The following is a 16716-nucleotide window of genomic DNA, read 5'->3' as shown; positions in this document are numbered from 1 at the left end:
CTCATCCTCCTCTTCCTTCTTAACTTCTCTTCAGAGCACTCATTACCACCTGCCACGACATTATCATACAAACATTTTCTAGTTTTACTGTAGTTGTTTTACAGCGTTGTGATAATTCCCGCTGTACAAGAAAGTGACTCGGTTCTACCTGAATTCCTTTTCAGATTCTTTTCCCATGGAGACTACAGCAGAATACAGGGTAGAGTGTCTCTCTCTTTGCCCCATCATGCCACATAGCTCGGTGTGCCTATGTCTATGTGTTGCTTTCCTCATCTCTGCCACTGAAACGCAGGTTACACAAGGGAAGGAACTAGACTGAAGTGTTTCCCCCACTCCTTTCCCAGTGACAAGCACATTTGACATGTGGAAGATTCCTGCAGGATGAATGAATGAAGAAGATACGCCGGTGTCTGGGCCGAATTTATAAAATGCCACCTGTCCTGTTCTTCTGCGCTTTCCAGTGTGAGATCAAGGACATCAGGGTGAGGAAGCAGGGACGTGGTGGCTCCAGATGTCCCGGAAAGCAAGCTCAACCGCGCCACTGCTCGTCCTGAGCCCAGAACACATGAAAGAATCTGTGCACCTGTTCTCTTTCCCCAAAGGCTACCGAAGACTGAATGTCTGTGTCCCCGCAAATTTCCTGTGTGGAAAGCCTCAGCCCCAGTGTAACACTATCGAGAGGTGAGGACTTGGGCAGGGGGTTAGGTCAGGAAGGCAAAGCCCTCAGGAACGGGATTAGTGCGCTTATAAAAGGGCCTCCAGGGACGTCCCTCACCCTCCTGCCACGTGAGGACTCAGTGGATGGACGGCTCTCTATGGACCAGGAGGCAGGTCCTCACCCAACATCAAGTCTACTAGGGCCTTGACCTTGGACTTTCCAGTTTTCAAAACTGTGAGAAGTAAATGTCTGTCACTTAAGCCACCAAGTCTGTGTTATTTTTGTTACAGAAGCCAGAGAGAATTAAGACGCCCCCAGCCGGGCTCCTGGCCTTCTCTTCCACTGCTGGCCTACGGAGACAGAGCATGAGGGAGAAAGCCTGCGTCACATCATTTTCCTTTTCATCCCAGGAAACTTCAATTCTGACGTATAAACCAAACCTTACCTGAATATATATCAATGCCTTTTGCAAGTACTGTGTGGTAGTGCACTCCATTCTAGAAAGTAAATTACTTATTCCCTATCTGACAGGAGGCCTAGATTTCTTTTTTTTTTTTTTTTTTTTGTCCTTTCTAGGGCCGCACATGCGGCATGTGGCGGTTCCCAGGCTCAGGGTTGAATCGGAGCTGTAGCCACCGGCCTCCACCACAGCCACAGCAACGCAGGATCCAAGCCGCATCTGCAACCTACACCACAGCTCACGGCAACACCAGATCCTTGACCCTCTGAGCAAGGCCAAGGATTGAACCCGCAACCTCATGGTTCCTAGTTGGATTCGTTAACCACTGTGCCACGACGGGAACTCCAAGGAGACCTAGATTTCTTAAGAGATTATTTTAATCACCCAAAGCAGATAAAGGTATAACAGCAGTGAAACCAACTGAAAAGTGTGCCAATGAATGGATACGAATTACACAACTGATTTTAAAAAGCAAGAGGCACTGCTTACTTGAAGAGGTCGAAGGTAGGTTAAGGACTTCTTCCACCACTGCCCGTCGCTGACGGCCTGCAGCACCGCCTTGGTGGTGGTCGTGGTGTTGGAAAGGACTTTCATGGTGGTGGCGGTGGTCCAGTGGAACAGGTCAGCCGAGCTGCTGCCTGGAATACTTCCTTCACCCTGGGTTCAAAAAAAAGAAACCGGCAAGAGCCAAAACACGCCTCAGCGCAAGAGCAGAGAGGGATGATGCGACTACTTCAAACTGAACATAAACAGACTCAAAGTCCATCTTTACCAATGATGAAAAAATGTGAAATAAAGCTCTATTAGTATATCGTCATCTCCTTGAATCAGTTACAAAAGAAACTTGAGTAAAGGAAAATACATCTTACCCTATTAGTCAAATAATCCCTTTCAGAAATATTTACAAGGCAAATAAGGGGTTTTTTATTTTTTACCAATCTAATACCCTCCAAGAAGATACTCATGTTTTTTTTTGACATTATAAAGTATTTATTATTTAGATTAAGAAATAAATTATTCATTTGAACAATGCTGCCATGATCCTCCACCTTTAAATGTTGAAAGCTATTTTGCTTTTTTCATCTAAACAAGTGGATGATTAACAGCATTTAAAAGGTTTATAATGTGGAACCTCCTGCCAATCTTGAAGCAATCAGCTAAAATTCAAACTCTCCATTTACTAACCCAAGAGATTCCATGTGGAGAAAAATACCAATGTATTAACATTCGTTTAAATAGAAATGACAGCAACCACATGTGCTTTTGATCAAAGAAAAATAAATTTGTTCTGCAAAAATCAAAATTTTGGTTTAAGGTCTGTCTACTTCCACTTATTTTTTTCTACAGTATCCCAGTCAAATAAAACAAAAAATTATGAGGTCTAGTCTTGCTTTTAAATAGCTTTCCTGCCACTACCAGAAGGATAGTTTTGTTTGGCTATTTAGATCTACATCACATTATTCATTAATATGTAATTTAAGTAACAAAAAGGTGATAAATCATGTAATCACTGAATAATGACAAATTCACCATTTGAGACCAACCTGAGAGCCACCACGAACAGGAGGTAGAATTACGGCCCCCAAAGATGTCTACATCCTAATCCCCAGAACTTGCAAAGATGCTCTTACATGGCAAAGGGACTTGGCACATACAATTAATAACACAGCCCTTGAGGTGAAGAGATTATCGGGAACTACGTGAATGGAACTAACCCAGTCGCTGAGCCTGTACAGCAGAGAGCCTTTCCTAGCTGGGGCCAGAGAGAGGCCATGGGGAGGACGCAGGAGAGAGCTGAAGCCTGAGAGGACTCAACGCATCACTGCTGGCTTCGAAGATGCATGAAGGGGACCGGGAGCCAAAGAATGTGAGAGGCATCTAGAAGCTGAGAAGCAACTTCTGGTGACAGCAAGCAAGACAATGAGGGTCTCGGTTCTACAAACACAAGGAACTAAGATCTGGCCACACCACGAATGTGTATGGAACCAATTCTCCTCTGGAGCCTCCAGAAAAGAACACAGCCCTGTCAGCATCTTGATTTTGGCTGAGACTTCAGGCAAAAACCCATCCAAGCCAGAGTGCTGTCCTACAGGAGAAATAAAACTGCATTTTTTTATAGCTGCTAAATTATAGTAATGTTATATAAGTAAAAGAAAATGATTACATCATGTTAGGATACATAATGATTTCTAGAAAACCGTTTGAATTTTATTCTTACTTCTAAAGGGAAATGTGTTTAAGCTATATTAACCAATATTTACAATTTACCCACTTTGCTGTTGGTGAAATTTTCCCCAAAGATTTTCTAAACTACGCTTTTAATATGAAAAACAAAACTGTGTCCCAACACTGGAAGAAATAATAATTATGTGATGCAACAGACGTGTGAGCAATGGTACAACGGCAACCACACCGCAGTATTAATGTATCAAATCAACACATCATACACCTTAAACTTACACGAGGACATGTATCAAATATATCTCAATTTAATAAAAAAAAAAAAAATGGGAGTTCCCATTGTGACTCAGCAGTGCCAAACCTGACTAGTATCCATGAGGATGGAAGTTCAATCCCTGGCCTTGCTCAGTGGGTTAAGATCCAACATTGCCATGAGCTGTGGTGGCTTGGATCCCACATTGCTGTGGCTGTCCTGTAGGCTGGCAGCTACAGTTCCAATTTGACTCCTAGCCTAGGAATCTCCATATGCTGCAGGTGTTGCCCTAAAAAGACCAAAAAAAAAAAAAAAAAAAAGGAAAGAAAAAAACATTAAAAACCCCTGTGTTTCCTAATGGGCTTTTTGGACTTTGGGAAAGGTATAAATCATCAACTCACTGTATAATAAATTATAATCTAATTATGAAAATAACAGAAAAACAGATGATATGTTTAAAAAAATATCATGCTAAAGTGACTGACTAGAAGGGCGATTATTCTAAAAATAACTGGTTTACTATCAATACAAAACAGCACCTCTCTGGGTTTCAGATTTTACAGCAGGTACTGCAGCTTGGTGTGTACCCCACTCCATTCCCAAAGCCAGACAAACTGTGCTACTATTGCTAGAAGCTGAAAAGTCAAAGACTGCATTTCCCAGACTCCCTCTGCTCACATTCCACATAGGACCTAGTTTTCTTCCGTCAAAATGAAGCTAACATCTTTCTGCAAGTCTATATCTTGCAGTAACTTTTCCAAGAAGGAGTTGGCAGAGCAGACACATCTAAGCAAAATAATCCTATCAATCCTATTGGTAGCAGAAAACTGAGAAGAATAAACTCCCAGAACTGCCCTAAACCTGTGCTGTTCAACCCAACAGCCATCAGCCTTGCAGGGCAACTGCACAGCTGCAATGCAGCTACTCCAAAATGAGATGCAGAGTTCCCATCGTGGCTCAGTGGTTAACGAATCCGACTAGGAACCATGAGGTTGCAGGTTCGATCCTGGCCTCACTCAGCAGGTTAAGGATCCGGCATTGCTATGAGCTGTGATGTGGGTCCCAGTCACAGCTCAGATCCCGTGTTGCTATGGCTCTGGCGTAGGCCAGCAGTTACAGCTCTGATTAGACCCCTAGCCTGGGCCCTTCCATATGCCGTGGGTGTGGCCCTAGAAAAGACAAAAAAAAAATTTGAGATGCACAGTTAAGGTAGAACACGCTAGATTTTAAAGCCTTAGGGCCTAAAGAAACAAGTAAATTCAACAGCCCACAAGCCTTTAACCTTCAGGAACAGAGACCAGAGCAGAACGCACCCTTCCTATCAACAGGAAGACCAGGAGGAAACCAGCGAGGCTAAGTCTTACATCCTCGGTTCCTTCTCTCAATTCCAGCAATAGGAGGGTTATGCATCCATCCGCCCCTCTGCCTGGGCACCAGCATGTGTGAGCGTGTGCACCAGCATATGTGTGCGTGTGGCGGGGGGGGGGGGGATGGGATGGGGGAGATGGAATGAAGATTATCGACACTTCTCAAAGGACAAGGTAGAAAGACCTACATAGGAAAAAACACAATTCTCCCTCCAAGAGTAGTCATAACAATAGATGCCATGTTGAATGCTTGCTATGTGCTAGGGCTTTGCCAAGCATTTTATGTGTATACTGGGCATAAGGACTGCAAGGGATTGCAAAAACCAGAAACAGTTTAATGGTAGCAATACTAGAATTCTTTCCTCAATTTCTTTACTATTTGAGCAGATGGCAGGAGGCTCATTTCTTCTCCACTCTGGCAACATAGCTGGCTCATCATGTGTGACTTAGCTCAACCGAAGAAAAACAAGCTGATTCCAGCTGCACTCCAGACACCCCTCTTTTCTCACAAGGCCACAGCCGCAGCCAAGAGCTTCTGCTGTTACACAGTGGTACAGGTGGTTCCTTCAACGCCTGTCCTGCATTTTTGGGGCAGGGCCTCTTTCCACTGGACAGCACCCCACTGTGCATGTAACCCACCAAGTTCATCCAGCACGCCTCTCTGGGCTACCGGAAGCTCTGGATTCACGCACACTCTGCTTCATTCTGCTTCTCAGCTTCTGGCCCAGTAACTCTGCACTGAGTGGAAACAGTACTATGTACATATGTGCTTCTCGGAAAAACACTCCATAGTAGCCCTATTCTGGAAAGTAATCTCAAAAGAAATTTGTAGTAACTAGACATTTTCTTTCTCCATATATATGCATAGGCTATAGATATACATATGTATATATGTAATTATATGTAAAAGATAGTAAGCATCTCAATTTATGTTGTATTTTTGAATTACTTAGAAACCACACCTGGGGGAAAAACAAAAACCAGGTAGAATTCATTCACCTACTTGGCAAGTACTCACTCAGTGACTCTTATTTGATGTCTCCACTTTACTAGGCAATAAGGTAATAATAGCAAGAAAGACACAGTCTCTGCCCTCAAGCAGCAAAAAACAAGAAAGGGAGGCAAAGATATGGACAAACCACTGCAGAATAATATCAACTTCTAAAACAGAGGTACACATAAAGCACTCTGGGGCTTGAAGAGAAGTCATGTGCCCTCTGCCTACAGGCAAAGTCACAGAAAGCTGTGTTCACAGGGAAAGTAGTATTTCAGCAGGAAAGAATCTAAAGCTTCCGAGGAAGAAAGGGTGATGATGAAAATGAGAGGCATCAATCAACATGGCAAACTGGAGAAAGCTTGAGCGATTCAATGAAGTGTAGCAAAGAGCACACGAAGGTGAAGGGCGGGCACATGAGGATGAAAGGCAGCAGCGGCAGGACCAGCAAGAGACCCAACAACCACACCAAAGCACCGCCATCGCCACCCTGATGAAAGGGACAACCACTGCACAGCTGAAACAAAGGGAGTAACACAGATTTGTGTTTTACAAATAGTATTCCAGGAGCAGGAATCCAGTTAGGAGACTGGTGAGCGAGCCCAAGTTTAAAATAATCAGGAACTCAATGAAGGTGGCGATGCTGGGAATATACAAGGTTAAATAAAGTACGTTTGTCTCGGAATGCATATATGAAGCTCAGATGTTTTTATTTCTAATTTTTTTAAAGGTTAAAAGGGCCTCAGGTAAGCAGAGAAATTCAAGGATTCTGAATCCAACCATCCAAAAAAGGAAAAAGTGGCTGATCACCAAGCTGGGTCTTAGTGAAGGGCTGAGAGTAAAAAGCAAACAAAGCAAAACAATGCAAGGGAAAAAAAAAAAAACCAGTCTGTTAAGTGAGGTTAGATGCAGTAAAGCTAAAAATCAGCAATGCAAGTTGTTGAGGAAGGACAGAGAACCTGGCTCCCAGAGAGGAATAAGAAATATCTAGACTGGTTATTTACCTCAAGCAGTGCCTTGGACTCTTATTGTAAGAATCCAAGAATCATAATGGCTACCACTCCTCAAACGCCTAGTATGTGCCAGGTACTGAGCTAGATCTAGCCTCACACTCACATTCCCAAGCTTTACGAGAACACTGCCCAGTGGGCACTGGGCTACCATCTGAGAAAAAAGTCAACTACCGATCAAGCAAGGTGAATATGCCCCCCATAAGCAACCTCCCTGCCCAGGGTGTCTCCTCACTTCCCTTTGTGTCAGGCTGTCAGTGGTGTCCCTTCCGTCAGGGTGGCGATGGCAGTGCTTTGGTGTGGCTGTTGGGTCTCTTGCTGGTCCTGCCTCTGCTGCCTTTCATCCTCATGTGCCCGCCCTTCACTTTCATGTGTTCTGCCCAGGGTGCCTCCTCACTTCCTGACCCGGTTACATGGTGTCTCTACAGTAGCAGGAACATGGGTTTGATCCTGGTGCAATGGGTTAAGGATCCGGCAGAGCCACAGCTGTGATCTAGGTCTATACTCCAGCTGGGATTCGATCCCTAGCCTGGGAACTCCATAAGCCCCAGGGTGGGAAGGAAAAAAGGAAGGAAGGAAGGAAGGCAGGCCACCAGAATATCAGACACCTCCCCTCTCGAGCTGACTCCCACCCACCACCTCTGCCAAGACTGGGGTGAAAGACTATCCTGATTTCCTGCAGCACAAATTAAATCTGACTGGGTTTATACTTTATATGAATGGAATCATGTACTTTCTTGTGTCTGGTTTCTTTCATTCAACATAAATTCACATTCTTGTACCTAAAGATTGTCCAACTCATTGTTAGTGTAATGCCAATGCATTATTAATATACAATGGCATTGTGTGAAGAAATCAAAACTTTTTATCCTGATTTGAGTGTTCAGGCACTCTCTAATTTGGACCTAAGAGCAATACCGCTGCCTTGAACATGCTAGTAACATGCTAGTGAACATTTGCATTTCTGGGTACATACCTAGTCGTGCAACTGCTATGGAGTATGCAAATGTCCACACTTAGTAAATAGAGCCAAACATTTTTTTTTCCTTGTCTTTTTTTTTTTTTTTTTTTTTTTTTTTTTGCCATTTCTTGGGCCACTCCCGTGGCATATGGAGGTTCCCAGGATAGGGGTCGAAGCGGAGCTGTAGCTGCCAGCCTACGCCGGAGCCATGGCAACATGGGATCCGAGCCATGTCTGCCACCTATAACCACAGCTCATGGCAACGCCAGATCCTTAACCCATTGAGCGAGGCCAGGGATTGAACCTGCAACCTCATGGTTCCTAGTCGGATTCATTAACCACTGAGCTACGATGGGAACTCTGGACCAAACATTTTCTAAAATGATTATACCAATCTATACTCTTAACCAGCAGCTACGAGAGTTCTGGTTGCACCACATCCATGCCAACACCTGGTATCTCACGTCTTCTTCATTTGAGCAGTTCTAGGGAGTATGTGATGGGATCTCCTTATGGTTTTAATTAGCATCTTTCTAGTGACTAATAAAGCTGAACACCCTTTCCTGCATTTATTGGCCACTGTCTCTTCTGCAAAGTGCCAGTTCATCTCTTTTGTTCATTCTGCTGTTGGTTGTCTTTCCTATTCATTTGCAGGAGTTTTATATATATAAAAAATATATATATAAACACACACAAACACACACATACATATATACATACACACATACATACACACACAGGATTCACAGCCTTTATTAAATATATGAATTGTGAATATTTTCTATTCTGCAGATATTCTTTTCATTGTCTCAATGGCATCTTTAGTATAAGAAGTGTATAAACGTTTTTTTTCTTTTTCAGCTACTCCCGCAGCATATATAAGTTCCCAGGCCAGGGACCGAATCCCAGCCAAAAGCTGTGATGCCACCGCTACAGCAACACTGGCTCCTTAACCCACTTAACCTAGCTGGGGATCACACTGGCACCTCCACAGAGACAAGCCCAATCATTAGCCCACTGCGCCACAAGAGGAACTCCTAAACTTCAAAATTAGTTCAATTTATCAGGGTTTTTTTTTTTTTTGGCAAAAAATACTTTCCTACTCCGGAGTTACAAAGAAGTTCCGTATTTTCCTTGAAATGTAGCATGTCAGCTATTAGCGGAATCCTGCTGCACTCACAGGATTATATGCATACTTTTAATGCACTGTCCATAATATATTGACATTATATTTTGTCTGTCTTTCCAACTAGACAGTAGTTGTTCAAGTGCGTGGACTGTGTTTATTCATTACCAAATGCTCAGGGAATGTGAAAACCCCCAATCTACAGTTTGTATCTGTAGACAGGGATGAGTCTGGTTTTAATGCACTACTTACATGTTTGAGGAAACATTTTCTAAAATGTAGTATGTTCGGGCTTCACTAGCTAAATGTTATTCAAATAAGAGTCCATGTCACATTGTCAATTCTGGTTCATCTTTAGAATCTTTTTTATTTTTTTATTTTTTATTTTAAATGATTTTTACTTTTTTCCATTATTGCTGGTTTACAGTATTCTATCAGTTTTCTACTGTACAGCAAGGTGACCCAGTCAGAATCTTCTTAATCAAGAGGGCATACTGAAAGATTTGAATATTAACTAGTTCAAGTACAGAACTAAAAACAAACATGCTAAGAAATACAGCACTTAAAAGAGATACAACTTTGTTCAATCAATTGAAAAACATCAGAAAATACAGGCTATAAAACTATTATTTCATTTCAAAAAATAAATGTGATTTATTCTGTTCATATGGATTGGCTAGCTCAAGATAGAAAATTTTAAAACATCTGAAACTGAAAAGTTTGTTTCAGAAGGTAAGTGAAATTCAGATGCTCAGAAATGTCTGTGATAGATTTTCTCCCTAATAAGAATTACAAAAGAGAAAGTAAAATAAAAGGCTCATTTGGACTACAGAAGAAGCATTTAATTTGGGGGTAGCCTACCAAGATTACAGTGTAACCAGAGTCATTAATGAGGAAAATAGTTTCTTTCAACTTCATGTAATACGGAAATAAAAAAGAGGTTAGGCAAAATTTACCCCTGAAATGATTACTACTAGCAGTTTTTATATTCAGAGTTACACACTGCTAATTAATTTAGAGTGTATGATGGCATAAATAGATTAATCCCCCAAACCAAGTCAACAACCCGCAGCATAAAATTTAACATGAAATCTCACTAATGTCAAGTGTTGCAGAGCTCAAAGGTTAACTTACTAAGCACTAATGATATTTTTCAGATCCTGCAATAGACAACATTACCAAACAGGTTCACAAGAACATGGGCAGTTTCACATGTCAAGCCTGGCTTATCTACAGAAACAGTTCTTGTTGATCAAATCCTAGGATAATCTATTTAGGAGATGCTTTCTCTGATGTCTTATAATATGAGGGTTAGTTTCTGAGCAACCTGTTAACCACCTATTAACTGAGCTGGTGGCACCCATAGCCTAGGTAAGGATTACAGAGTTCAGCCACTATCCCTTCTCCTCCAACAATTCTACAAGTAATCCAAACTACTTCCCTTCACCTAACACTTAGAGCAAATTTCATCCTGAATTCAAAATAGTAAGAATGTAACCCTTTTTATTGGTGATGCTGCTTCTGGAACTATTTGCCAGAAGAAGCAATAGAAAAATACCCCATGGAGTAAATCACTCTATGAAACCTGACTATGCTTCAATTCATCTGCTAATGAACAGGCCAGGCTACACTTAGATGCCCGCCTCTTTGGGAGGACAGCCCCCTAGACACTTCTGATGAAGGCATTAAGTGCTTTCCCCAGAAAGCTGAATGCACATGCATCTGTACATATGTCAACACACAAGTCACTAGAAGACACACACAAACACACATCAAATTTGATACACCATTTCAGGGGCTTTAGAGAACAAACCCTTTTTGGATCTTCCGGCATTCCTGGATCCAGATTAAGAGATCTGTAGTTAGAAAAAACTAGGGTATACGAAGTATATGCTTGTTTTCTTTTTCCCTACCCAATTTTTTAATTAGCACTTACACAAGGTTATGGAGGATAAACCACAAGAAATTGGAAATTCTCTCTCTCAGGAACCCATTTCTACCATTGTTATCCCAGAGCAATCCTAGTACACAATGCAAAGACGTGTACATAAAATGCTCAGTGCCCTTCGGTCTAAAATAGAGGACAACAGGGCGCAATCTAAATGCTCAAAAGCAAAGGAAAAGATAAATAAATCATGGTACATGCATCCAACAACCACTATCCCACCATGACATAAACGTCTCTATGTAACGACAAGGGCAGATGCCCCTGCCACATAATATTGCATGAAAAAAAGCAAACTTCAAAATAATATATGCAGTATGAATCCATTTTCATTTAGAGAACAAAATAATAGTCCTCGAGGAGAAAGAGGAGAGCTGTACGATCCGTCCACACTCAGAAAAAGTCGGAAGGATATATATAAACTTGAAAATGTCACCTCTGAGCAGTAGGATTCATAGAACAGGGAGGGAGAAAAAACTGAGAAGAAAGAGAACTTCTATATTAATATATCATTGGTTATTTTTATATTTAAAAAAATTAGAAAGACCAAAGTTTCTACAAATACACATACACCTCTCATCAAAGGTTAACAAACGTTAATATTTTATCTGAAGTGTTTCACTTTTTTTTTCTTTCAAGAATAAAGTATAGCAGATTATATTGATTACTGAACTCCTATCTCCGTGTAAGTGGACTGTTAAAAGCCTGTACTACACTTGTAATTAAAGCAAATATTACACATTCCAGTCAAGACGGAGCCATGAACTATACCTCAGTATATTCACCATGTTCCAAAATACTGAGAATAATAGAAAAAAGAGCCCAAAGACACTGGGGTTTGCAGAGTTCACTTTGGGGGCTCAGAACTCAGATGCCAGCAATGGCTCCCAGATGTTCCTTCCCAGAGAAGAATTGAGACGCAAAAGGATTCCCTGTAAGGCAGAGAACTCCAGCCTGGCTCACTGCCTGAGGCAATACATTTATACTGATTTATATGTACCCAGTTATATGTTTGTATGTTTATATGTTTGTGTCGTTGTGCAATACAGATTTAAAATTCTTTAAGAAGGAACAAGAAATCACATAAAAGAAAAAACAAATATGATCCTATCGATTCTGTATGTGGATATTCCTCAAGCCCATACTTACCTCATCCAAAATTATTACTTATTTACCAATAAATCTAGACGTTGAAACTATAAAAAAACTCAAGAAAAGCACAGGAGTAAATCTTCACTACCTCGAGTTAGGCACAGATTTCTTAGATACAACTATAATAAGCACAGGCAATAAGCACAAGCAATAAAAGAAAATGTTAATAAATATTAATAGACTGGGTACAAATGTTTTATTAGGTCACTCTCCCGAGGCAATAGAAATAAAAACAAAAATAAACAAGTGGAACCTAATCAAACATACAAGCTTTTGCACAGCAAAGGAAACCATAAACAAAACAAAAAGATAGCATATGTAATGAGAGAAAATAGTTGCAAACAATGCAACCAATAACAGCTTAACTTCCACAATATACGAACAGTTTACACAGCTCAACAACATAAAACAAACAATCCAATCAAAACATGGGCAGAAGACCTAAACAGACATTTCTCTAAAGAGGACATACAGATGCTCAGTATCACTAATTACCAGAGAAACGCAAATAAAAACTACAATGAGGTACCACCTCTTATCCATCAGAATGGCCATCATTAATAAGACCACAAACAACAAATGCTTGAGAGGGTGTGGAGAAAAAAGAACCCTCCTACATTGTTGGTAGGAACATAAATTGGTACAACCACTATGGAAAACAGCATGGTGGTTCCTTGGAAAACTAAATATAAAACTACCATATGACCCAGCAATCCCACTCCTGGGCATATCATCTAGAGGACAAAACTATAATTTAAAAAGACACATGCACCCCGATGTTCACAGCAGCCCTATTCACAACAGCCAAGACAAACCAAAGTGTCCACTGACAGAGGAATCAACTAAGAAGACGTGGTATAGAGATACAGTGGAATACTACTCAGCCATAAAAAAGAACAAAATAATGCCATTTGCAGCAAAATGGATGCAGCTAGAGATTATCATACCAAGTGAAGTCAGAAAGAGAAAGACAAATACCATACGATATCACTTATATGTGGAATGTAAAATATGGTACAAACGAACCTATCTGCAAAACAGAAAGAGACTCACAGACATACAGAGCAGACCTGTGGTTGCCAAGGGGGAGGGGAGAGGGAGAGGGAGGGAGTTTGGAGTTAAGTAGATGCAAACTGTTACTTTTAGCATGGATAAGCAATGTGGTCCCATTGAATAACACAGGGAACTATATCCAGTCTCTTGGGCTAGAACACAATGGAAGATAGCATGAGAAAAAGAATGTATATGTATGTACGACTGGTCACTATGCTAAACAACAAAAATTGGCACAACATCAAAAATCAACTATAATTTTAGAAAAGTGCTATTAAAAGCTTTTGTACTTCAAAAGACACCATTCAGAAAGTAAAAAAATCTAATCACACACTGAAAGAAAAGTATTTTCAAATCATACATCCAACAACAACTTGTATCCAGCACTTAAAAACAATAGCAACAGGAATTCCTTTTGTGGCTCAGCAGGCTAAGAACCCATGAGGATGCGAGTTCAATCCCTGGCCTTGCTCAGTGGCTTAAGGATCCGACAATGCTGCAGGCTGCGCTGTGGGTCACAGATACGGCTCAGATCTAGCATTGCTGTGGCTGTGGTGTAGGCCGGCAGCTGCAGCTCTGATTCAAGACCTAGCCAGGGAACTTTCATATGCCGCAGGCATGGCCCTAAAATGAAAAATAAAATAAAAAATGAAAATAACAAAAAATCATTACAACTTAAGGATATAACAAAATAACACAGTTAAAAATGAGGAAGATATTTACAGCCATTTCACCAAAAAAAGCATATAAATGGCCGACAAGCACGTGAAAAGATGCTCATTATCCTTAGTTATTTGGAAATGCATACCAAAATGTTAAGAATGGCTTTCATCAAAAAGCCCATTAAGAATAAGAGTTAGCAAGGATGTGAAAAAACTGTCAACTTAATACTTCCTGGTGGGAAAGTAAGATGGCGCAGGCACTTCGGAAAACCATCTGGCAATTCCTTCCAACATTGAAGACACAAAACACCATTCAGAGACACCTACATGAGAAATCAACATATTCCTACACAAAGCTCCATTCAGAGACACCTACATGAGAAATCAACATATTCCTACACAAAGACCAATGTTCTTAGCAGCATTGTTCATGATGCTAAAAAGTGGAAACAACCCAAATGCCCAACGACTGGTAAAGGGGGAAAGCATGAGTCATCTCTGGTATTGAAATATAACTGCCATTTGGCTTACTTTCATTTCATCATTTTTTAACAGTCCTTTTATAAATTCAAAATAGCTCTATGCTCAGCGCATGCCCCAGTTCTAAACATTAATTCGTCCAGTTGTATAAATCTGTAGCCACTTAAAAATGTTCATAACAAGATTTCCCACAGTGAAAATGATTTCTTAATGGGAACCTTCTGTATAATCCATTTCCAACTCTAATTAGATTTATCTGGGGAAAACACCATTGGCTACAGTGATATAACTAATACTAGCTACACAAAATGTTAATACACTCTAAGTGGTAGAATACTGTTACATCTAAAACTCATAATAGCCAACATTAATAAGAAAGTGGAAATCTGTAATTTGGTAGTTATTCACAAATTATGCATTTTGTTCTATTTAAAAAACACAGCTCTCATTCACAGAGACTAGAGCCAACATCCTCAAACTTGGAGGCTCCACTTGTACTAATGCAAATGCAACCACACAGCAATTACATCTGCACTTTGCTCAGATATACAAGTAAAAATCATTTTCACAACTGAGTTATGAAAGTCTTCAGCAATAAGCAGATTACATATACAGTCAGCTCTCATTTATGACATAATTTAATGTGGTTATTACATCAACTGTTAATGTGTAACACAGCATCATACAGCTAAGCACTGTATTTAAATCTAATAATAGTAGCTATGATATTCTGAAATGTGATCATGAATCAAAGCCAGAATGTCTTCACTGAGGGCTTGGATTAGCCTTTCATGAGATCTGGATCCATCACAGCTTGTGGGAAGAGGAAAACTTTTAAGGCACTAAAAAAAAAAAAATCTTTTTTGGAAAAATTCCCTTTCCTTGCTAAGTGGATCCTGTGAAGAACTGCTGGCGGTCTCCTTCATTTACTGAAGAGATTTTAATGGAGCAATATGTGCCCACTTGTAACACAGCATGTCCTACCCAAAGAGGCCACCAAGGGGCCAGGCTGACACTTTCTAATTCATCAGAGAAGCAGAAAATAGGAAACCCAAAAGCCACAAAAGGTTTTTCATGGATTTTATAAAGAAGGATGGGGAGTCAGGATAAGCTGATGGAGCTGAACTCAGCAGAATCATGTTGCAATTCTACTCTGAACAGAGAAATGATACTCCCTTCACACTGGCCAGAATCTAAAAAGACCTTATAGCAACCAGAGCACACACACATCAGTTAAAGTGGAAATTCCTTATCTTTTTAGGCCAAAATCTACACTCTAGCTCATTTTTGCCATATGCTAATCTTTCTGCAATGGGAGTGTCCAACTTGGTTTTATTAAACATTTACCTGGCATTCACTCTGTCTCAGGCACTCTGTGGAGAGACTGCAAAAGTAAATGACACATTTCCAGTTGCCAGACAAACCACACCGTACTAATGGTACAAGGACGTGAGATGCTTGGGAAAGACAGAGAAGGGGACAGTGAGGACTCAAGGAAAACGTTATAAAGACATGACACCTCAGATGGGATCAGCGGGTTAGACAGATGACCAGAGCCCAAGACGAGAGGGGCAGAGCAGGCAGAGGAGCCTCACATAACACCAAACGTGTGAGAGAACCGACTCAGAACAGCACAAGGTCAGCCTGACTGGAACACAACACGTGTCTGGAAGGCATGAAGAGACATGAGGATGGAGGGTGCGTGGGAGAGGCAGCTGGACGAGTGGGGAAGGATCAGAGGCTCAAAAGGTACACCAACTGGAATAAAGACCACATGAAAAGCAGGTCTTCAACTGGACCTTGAAAAATGGTAAAACCTGCCAACTCCTTCCAACACACAGAACATTTAGTCACTGTTGGCCAATATAAGAACTGTTCCGAACGTGACGTTTCCTACGGTGGAGAACACAGCATAGCATTTAATGTGCTTTCCCACCCAGTAAGGGAAAGCCAAACAGTGACGAATCAGTACGAGGACAGGTCAGGACAGGCCAAAGGACAAAATGCATCCCCACTACTTTTGGCCCCTGGAAAATGCTATGACTTCAATTCAAAGGGATCACAACAACAGTAAGAAAGAAGTCCACTGTCTGCAGTGTGGACGGCAGAACTCCTTAAGGGCCAAGAGTCCTACTTCAAACTTCTTTTGAGATCCTCAGATCACTTAGCACTGACCCGGGGACACACATGGGTATACAATACACATTTGTTAGACTGAATTTTAACATAAACGATAGAATGACAAAAATGAGGTAACTGTTCCTATTCCACCATAGGCAAAAACTAAATACTCTTGTCCTAACTCTATCAAGAGATTCCACAACTCAAGCTTTGTATCAGGGTTCTGAAAGTAACTATACATTAAACAACTATATATGAGTTTGGCCAGACAGATACTGCCAACTAGTGAATGG

General features: G+C 40.9%; 1 protein-coding gene across 1 annotated transcript in view; it reads right to left on the bottom strand.

Annotated features, from left to right (window-relative positions):
- Positions 1–16716, bottom strand: part of NBAS (neuroblastoma amplified sequence) — a 359592-nt gene that overhangs the window by 150624 nt on the left and 192252 nt on the right. Inside the window, 1 exon segment of the mRNA XM_021087823.1 lies at positions 1608–1775. Within this exon segment, the coding sequence (XP_020943482.1) occupies positions 1608–1775 (168 nt within the window).

Source organism: Sus scrofa, chromosome 3 (genome assembly GCF_000003025.6).
Source record: "Sus scrofa isolate TJ Tabasco breed Duroc chromosome 3, Sscrofa11.1, whole genome shotgun sequence".
NCBI lineage: Eukaryota > Metazoa > Chordata > Mammalia > Artiodactyla > Suidae > Sus > Sus scrofa.
The sequence above is the reverse complement of the archived record's forward strand: the minus strand, read 5'-3'. Positions and strand labels throughout refer to the sequence as shown.